Source organism: Triticum dicoccoides, chromosome 5B (genome assembly GCF_002162155.2).
Source record: "Triticum dicoccoides isolate Atlit2015 ecotype Zavitan chromosome 5B, WEW_v2.0, whole genome shotgun sequence".
NCBI lineage: Eukaryota > Viridiplantae > Streptophyta > Magnoliopsida > Poales > Poaceae > Triticum > Triticum dicoccoides.
Genome location: NC_041389.1, coordinates 70288516 through 70296909, shown reverse-complemented (window position 1 = coordinate 70296909; position 8394 = coordinate 70288516). Strand labels below are relative to the sequence as shown.

General features: G+C 47.0%; 1 protein-coding gene across 1 annotated transcript in view; it reads right to left on the bottom strand.

Annotated features, from left to right (window-relative positions):
- Nucleotides 1-8189, bottom strand: part of LOC119307422 (E3 ubiquitin-protein ligase RNF14-like) — a 19879-nt gene extending 11690 nt beyond the window's left edge. The window contains exons 1-4 of the mRNA XM_037583497.1: nt 7849-8189; nt 7376-7450; nt 6752-7298; nt 2647-2759 (exon numbers count right to left, since the gene is read on the bottom strand). Coding sequence (XP_037439394.1) covers nt 2647-2759; nt 6752-7298; nt 7376-7450; nt 7849-8088 — 975 coding nt within the window. The 5' untranslated portion in view covers nt 8089-8189. The remainder of the gene's footprint in view (nt 1-2646; nt 2760-6751; nt 7299-7375; nt 7451-7848) is intronic.
- Between the last annotated feature and the right edge of the window lie 205 nt (nt 8190-8394).

The window sequence follows — 8394 nt, the reverse complement described above, 5'->3', positions numbered from 1 at the left end:
TGAATAGGTACAATTACAAATTTTAATTCTTACTTAGCAATTTTAGGCTATAATGTTGAATATGAAAGTGAGCCTAACAATTACAAAGGTGATACAAGAGTTAAGCAAGGTGAACAAGTACGTGAATAAACAAGCACAATATAATTCAAGTAAAGACTAAGAGACAAGTAACCACACATAGGGAGCTAGGGTTAGGAATAACCGCAACTCCGAGAGACGAGGATGTATGCCGATATTCACTTCCTTGGAGGGAAGTTACGTCACCGTTTAGAGAGGTGGATGTTACCACGACTGCACACCAACGCCACGAAGGCTCACCCTATTCTCTCTTTGAGATATCACCACGAAGGCGATTGTCAACCACTAGTGGTAGACCTTGGGGTGGTCTCCAAACCCTCACAAACTTTCCAGGGGTAATCACAATGATCGATTCCTCTCCGAAAAACTCCTACCGCCTAGGAGTCTCCAACCTCCAAGAGTAATAAGAATGATGGGGAAAAGCTTAAGACTTGCTCAAATCACGAATTCCTTTGGTGAGAAGAAAGGGGAAAGAGTGGATCTATCACTTGATTGGGCAACTTCTCACAAACGCTCTCAAATCCCTTTGGGATCTAGGATTTGGTGTATGAGATTGAGAGAGAGAGTGAAATGTGTTCTTGGGGGTGCTCAAGGGGAATGGTCAACCTTTTCCCGTGGAGGAAGAAGGCTATATATAGTGGTGGAGCAAATATGGCCGTTGTGGTGTAAGTGCCTATGTTAGGTCGGACATCCGACACAGTGAGACGGACCTGTGAAAAAACGGAGTATAGAGGAGAAACAGAGGAGTCGGACATCTAGGGCAAGACCCGGACATCCGGCGCAACAGAAAGGCCCCGGATAGCCGGCAGTGGGCCAGACATCCGGCGTGCGCAGATACCAGAGGGGTTAAGTTCCTGGAAGTAGTAGGTCAGATTTCCGGGGTGCACCCGGACATCCGACGAAGTGCCGGACATCCGTCCATAGAAGGTGAAGCTCTCTAGATAGAACCAGCCGAAAATCTGGGATACCCCCAGACATTCGGCACTACGTAAGGGCCCGGACATCCGGCTGCCTTGGACCAAGAGAGAAACCTCCTCTGTGTTGTGTGAGCCGGATTTCCGGCAGAGCCCCGAACATCTGGCGCCCCCCAACATAACACACTTTTTAAGATAGAGGGAAAGAGTATGTGAAACTTATTGACCCCACCATTGTTCTAAATGAGATGGTTATTTTTAGGAGATGTGGCAAGGTAGAAAAAACGGAGGGAATTGCAATGACTTGAGCATGTCTTTCGCTAACCCTATCGATCCCCTCTTAATAGTGTGGGATCCTATACTCAAGAATAAACAAAGATAAGAGTTGTTGATCTAATGTTTCTTCTTCCTTGAGTCGTATCAATTCCATACGTCCATGATCCACACACATTTGTTATCTGAGGACTTAACACCTGAGATTTACTTGATAAACATAGTTAGTCCCCTACATGTATATTGTCATCAACATCAAAATATGATGTAAGGGCATGATTGCACTTCCACACATCATCCTGGTATCCGATGTTAGCCGTTAGCTCTGAAACTTGATTGTGTTAGATGGGGACAATAAGTTAAAGAACACACTACTTGTTCCGCTAAAAGTTCCACAACTTTTTTTCATTACATTCAAATCCTTTAATTTGAGTTACAAATTAGGAAAACGTGGTCAATGATACACATTGTTCGTGCCATCCCACAAGTGGACCGTGTGCCAACGGGAGACTCACTTCGGCTTGTTCTCCGTGTGCCATGGCCGTAAAGAACTCGAATTTCAAGTGGGTGATTGGGTTTTGCTCCAACAATAACATGGCCAAGTAGCTAACCTTGTTGTTCACGCACATGCCAAGCTCACACCATGATACTATGGCCCATTTCAAATACCAGAAAGAATTGGCATCGTGAATTTCATAGCCTTTAGCTACCTTCGACTAATCATATCCATGATGTATTTCATGTTGGACTTCTCAGGTATTTCCATGGAAACCCGCCAAAGGAGGTAGTATAGAGCACCACAAAGTAGTGCCCACTCCAACAAAGGTAGACAAAGCGCGCCTACGTCGTGACAAATAGGAGGTGTTGGTCACTTGGCAAGTGTTGCCTCCAAGTGAAGTTAAATGAGACGACATGGCAAATTCAAGGAGTAGCTTCCCTGAGTTCCAGCTCGAGGACGAGCCGCTTCATGAGGAGGGGAGAAGTGTTCCGGGCCTGCATTTGGGGATACCCTATCAGCGCAGACCACAAAAGGGTCTAGCTTGACCCTTGCAGTAAGGAAACCATGAGAAAAAGAGGTCCAGGTCTGAGTCGGTCTAGACGTCAATAGAAGATTAGGTCAAGTCTGGTCTGTTATGAGTCCGTGTCCCCCTAGGACACCTATCCGTTGTTTGGCTTTATAAGCCACCATAGCCATAACGTCAGTTTCTCTATACGCTATCCACACCTAATCTAGTTCTCTGATTATGCAACCACTGCTACCAACCAACGCCGACCACGGCGCCTTGCCATCTCCACCGACCTCCGGTGAACGACCCGTACAACCTCTGAAGTAAAAGACATATCATAAACATATTATTGCAAAAGAGTGGGATAGACCTACCTCCAAAACATGAAGTTTTTCTTCTGGAGATAAACATTGCACCCCAACATGACGCCGCTCTCTACAAAGTGCGCAAAAGCTGAATAAACAACTTGGACACAAGGCTTCATCACCTGCATCTTCCAAGCAAGCAGTTTGACATCTCGGACAATAAACTACATCAACCATTGCGTCAAGAGTTCTCTGAAGAAGCAATGTTTCCCAACGTTCAAACTCGTCCTCCCCTAGCAGCCTTTTCAATATATTAGGAGGAACAACGACTCCACATTTTGTCTCAACATAGCCGGTCCTAAGCCAGGGTAAAGGAGGAGGGTTGTGATAGGCTTGGCGAGCCAACGTAAAAACTCAGCCACTCTTATGGAGATGAAACCCAAAAGATTTTCGTTGGGGCGTAACCCTCTCAGCGACGCGCCACATCGGAACCCGGGTGTGGTGGAAAATGGGCAAGGGCCGGGCCGTCACCCCCCAGGTGGCGCGCCGTATCTTGATCCGGATACGGTGGCAAGTGAGCGAGGATCGGGTCGTCGCATCCTTAGTGGCGTGCTACATCGGCGCCCGGATGTAGTGGAAAATGAGCAAGGGTCTTCGCATTTGACTCGACGAGTGCGAAGGGTAAGGAAGCTAGCCGAGCCTAGGAGGATTCGCTTAGGTAGCTGGAACGTAGGGTCTCTGACAGGGAAGCTTCGGGAGCTAGTTGATGCAGCGGTGAGGAGAGGTGTTGATATCCTTTGCGTCCAAGAAACCAAATGGAGAGGACAGAAGGCGAAGGAGGTGGAGGATACCGGCTTCAAGCTATGGTACACGGGGACGGCTGCAAACAGAAATGGCGTAGGCATCTTGATCAACAAGAGCCTCAAGTATGGAGTGGTAGACATCAAGAGACGTGGGGACCGGATTATCCTGGTCAAGCTGGTAGTTGAGGACTTGGTTCTCAATGTTATCAGCGCGTATGCCCCGCAAGTAGGCCACAATGAGAACACCAAGAGGGAGTTCTGGGAAGGCCTGGAAGACATGGTTAGGAGTGTACCGATTGGTGAGAAGCTCTTCATAGGAGGAGACCTCAATGGCCACGTGGGTACATCTAACACAGGTTTTGAAGGGGCGCATGGGGGCTTTGGCTATGGCATCAGGAATCAAGAAGGAGAAGATGTCTTAAACTTTGCTCTAGCCTACAACATGATTGTAGCCAACACCCTCTTTAGAAAGAGAGAATCACATCTGGTGACTTTTAGTAGTGGCCAACACTCTAGCCAGATTGATTTCATCCTCTCGAGAAGGGAACACAGGCGTGCGTGCCTAGACTGTAAGGTGATACCTGGAGAGAGTGTTGTACCCCAGCATAAGCTGGTGGTTGCTGACTTCCGCTTTCGGATGATAAGCGGGCTAAAGTCGCTAGAACGAAGTGGTGGAAGCTCAAGGGGGAGGTAGCTCAGGCGTTCAAGGAGAGGGTCATTAAGGAGGGCCCTTGGGAGGAAGGAGGGGATGCGGACAATGTGTGGATGAAGATGGCGACTTGCATTCGTAAGGTGGCCTCAGAGGAGTTCGGAGTGTCCAGGGGAAGGAGAAGCGAAGATAAGGATACCTGGTGGTGGAATGATGATGTCCAGAAGGCGATTAAAGAGAAGAAAGATTGCTTTAGACGCCTATACCTGGATAGGAGTGCACACAACATAGAGAAGTACAAGATGGCGAAGAAGGCCGCAAAGCGAGCTGTTGGTGAAGCAAGGGGTGGGGCGTATGAGGACCTCTACCAACGGTTAGGCACGAAGGAAGGCGAAAGGGACATCTATAAGATGGCCAAGATCCGAGAGAGGAAGACGAGGGATATTGGCCAAGTCAAATGCATCAAGGACGGAGCAGGCCAACTCTTGGTGAAGGACGAGGAGATTAAGCATAGATGGCGGGAGTACTTCGACAAGCTGTTCAATGGGGAGAATGAAAGCTCTACCATTGAACTGGATGACTCTTTTGATGAGACCAGCATGCGTTTTGTGCGTCGAATCCAGGAGTCTGAGGTCAAGGAGGCTTTAAAAAGGATGAAGGGAGGCAAGGCGATGGGCCCGGATTGTATCCCCATTGAGGTGTGGAAAGGTCTCGGGGACATAGCGATAGTATGGCTAACCAGGCTTTTCAATCTCATTTTTCGGACAAACAAGATGCCAGAAGAATGGAGACGGAGTATATTAGTACCAATCTTCAAGAACAAGGGGGATGTTCAGAGTTGTACTAATTACCGTGGAATTAAGCTGATGAGCCATACAATGAAGCTATGGGAGAGAGTCATTGAGCACCGCTTAAGAAGAATGACAAGCGTGACCAAAAACCAGTTTGGTTTCATGCCTGGGAGGTCGACCATGGAAGCCATTTTCTTGGTACGACAGCTTATGGAGAGATATAGGGAGCAAAAGAAGGACTTGCATATGGTGTTCATTGACTTGGAGAAGGCCTATGATAAGATACCGCGGAATGTCATGTGGTGGGCCTTGGAGAAACACAAAGTCCCAGCAAAGTACATTACCCTCATCAAGGACATGTACGATAATGTTGTGACAAGTGTTCGAACAAGTGATGTCGACACTGATGACTTCCCGATTAAGATAGGACTGCATCAGGGGTCAGCTTTGAGCCCTTATCTTTTTGCATTGGTGATGGATGAGGTCACAAGGGATATACAAGGAGATATCCCATGGTGTATGCTCTTTGCGGATGATGTGGTGCTAGTTGACGATAGTCGGGCGGGGGTAAATAGGAAGTTAGAGTTATGGAGACAAACCTTGGAATCGAAAGGGTTTAGGCTTAGTAGGACTAAAACCGAGTACATGATGTGCGGTTTCAGTACTACTAGGTGTGAGGAGGAGGAGGTTAGCCTTGATGGTCAGGTGGTACCTCGGAAGGACACCTTTCGGTATTTGGGGACAATGTTGCAGGAGGATGGGGGTATTGATGAAGATGTGAACCATCGGATCAAAGCCGGATGGATGAAGTGGCGCCAAGCTTCTGGCATTCTCTGTGACAAGAGAGTGCCACAAAAGCTAAAAGGCAAGTTCTACAGGACGGCGGTTCGACCCGCAATGTTGTATGGCGCTGAGTGTTGGCCGACTAAAAGGCGACATGTTCAACAGTTAGGTGTGGCGGAGATGCGTATGTTGAGATGGATGTGTGGCCACACGAGGAAGGATCGAGTCCGGAATGATGATATACGAGATAGAGTTGGGGTAGCACCAATTGAAGAGAAGCTTGTCCAACATCGTCTGAGATGGTTTGGGCATATCCAGCGCAGGCCTCCAGAAGCTCCAGTGCATAGCGGATGGCTAAAGCGTGCAGAGAATGTCAAGAGAGGGCGGGGTAGACCGAATTTGACATGGGAGGAGTCCGTTAAGAGAGACCTGAAGGATTGGGGTATCACCGAAGAGCTAGCTATGGACAGGGGTGCATGGAAGCTTGCTATCCATGTGCCAGAGCCATGAGTTGGTTGCGAGAGCTTATGGGTTTCACCTCTAGCCTACCCCAACTTGCTTGGGACTAAAGGCTTTGTTGTTGTTGTTGTTGTTGTACACAACAACTTCACTACAGTTCCTTCCTTCACATGCATTTTGCAATATGTTTGCATGCATTTCTGGCAAAAGAAATGATGGCATGGAAGTTTGATGAAATCGACACCTGATGAAGCAATAATTTAGACTTTAGACTCGGAAATATAAGTGAAATTGAAATAACAAGGATTAAGAAATGTAAATGGAAAACATAAAGGTTGGACTCCTCGGTACCATGTTTCTGAAGTATAAATGTTTACAAATAAAACAATCTCACTCAGAAGGACTCACAAGGACTAATGAATTGCTATCTCAAAATGAGAACCTATAGCATGGCATCTATATAACTACGTTGTTGTTATTTCTGTTAAAAAATAGGGAATATTTGGGAACTAAACTGCACTTCATAAAGATAGTTCCACTGGGAGCAAGGACAACACACTTTCTTTTTGAAACCTGAACCGTAGAACAATAAGGACAACACACATCAAATGTGGTAAGTATAACATAGCAGAAGACTTCTAGTACAACACTTGTGCAAACAGTTCTATGAAAATGGAAGAAGGTGTTACCTGGAAACTCGCTAAAACAAATCATGCAGTAATGGATAGCATACAAAAAGGCTTCATGATGCTTATCATCATTGTATCTAATAATCCTTGGAATTGTAACATCAGGTGGAGCATTGTGTGTTAAAGCACGCTTATCCCCACCATCTTCAGCATATGTTTGATCATGCTTGCTTAAAACTATCTCATCGCCAAACCCTAAGTAAGAAAGGGAAGAGCTTTGGAGCCGTTGCACCCACTGATATATTACTTCCATGCCTTGTTGCTCTTCCCAGGTCATATCCAGCATCTCACATAATGACGAAATCATCACTCTGTCCAGCCATTCGGTGGATATAGTGAAAAAAGGTGGTTGATGGCTAGGGTACGACAAAGGCAGGAGGCATGATAACAGGATCGGAGGTAAATGATCAACCCTAAACTTGTAAAACAGCTCATCACTGGCATCACCATCATGATCATGTGCTTGCTTGTAATTTGGTGTCCCAGCACCAGAACTGAGCCTGGCCGATACATTTGTACCATCTGGGATCTCAATATGCACATGAACCTGTAATGACAGCAACAGATGCCCTTACGGATAAGAAAGAATGTGACCTGAAGATTGATGGTGAGAGAGAGATATACCTGGAAAGATCGCTGGCCCTCCTTTCTACTGAACATGACTAGATTGTCACCAAAAATCGCTTCCAGGGCACATATCTGACCAAGATAACGGCAAATTAAGAATTAAGAGCTCTCAGTGTGATAACACATATCTGGGCTATCAAACTAAGATGAGTGAAACACATGCCCAAGTAAAAACATATCTGGGCTATCAAACTAAGATAAGTGATAATAACACTTGGCCCTCAAGAATTAGCAGCGGGACAAAAAAAGAATCATAAAGTTCACAACTTTATCCTCATATGCATGACAGAGGCAACGAAGCTACTCGCAATATCCAGATCTACTGCGGGTGCGGTGCTTTGAACCTTCTCTGTAATTAACTCTCTCCCTCTCCCTCCCTCCTCCGTCCTACCCTGATCCCCTCCTTCAAGCTTAATTCCCAGATCTACTGCAAAAAAGAAAACACGAATCGCAACAACGCGGCAGATCACCTCGTCCTCCTGCCTCTGATCGTTGGCGCGCACCTCCTCCTCAGTCAACTCCACTCTCTCCCGACCAAACCCCACCAGCTCGTGCAGCCTTCTCAAGCACTCTTCCTCCGGGCCCCCACCCACCGCGGCGGTCCCGGACGAAGAAGCTTTCGCCGGCAGCGTCTCTACGGGAGCATCCTCGGCGTCGAGGTTGAGGCGTTGGAGTGCGTTGGCGGCGGCCTTGGACGATTTCCGAGGCATCGCCTTCGAACTCCTCGGCGGTGGGGATGTGACAGGGGGTGTGCCGGCAGGAATCGCGATTAAATCGAGGCAATGGAAAATTCGGTCACGGTGCTTTTTTGGCATTCTGTTTTGAGATAATTACAACTACGGTACCTATACTATTTTTTTTCAGAGAACTTCGAGCTTTATTCAAACAAAAGTGTTTGCTGGGCAATCAGCCATGAGGCTACTGACCAGAAAACTTGAAGTTTCAGAAATCCAGCTCTCGGTTACAGACACGTTACATGCCCGTTGCGCACACAGGTACCTATACTATCCGGCACG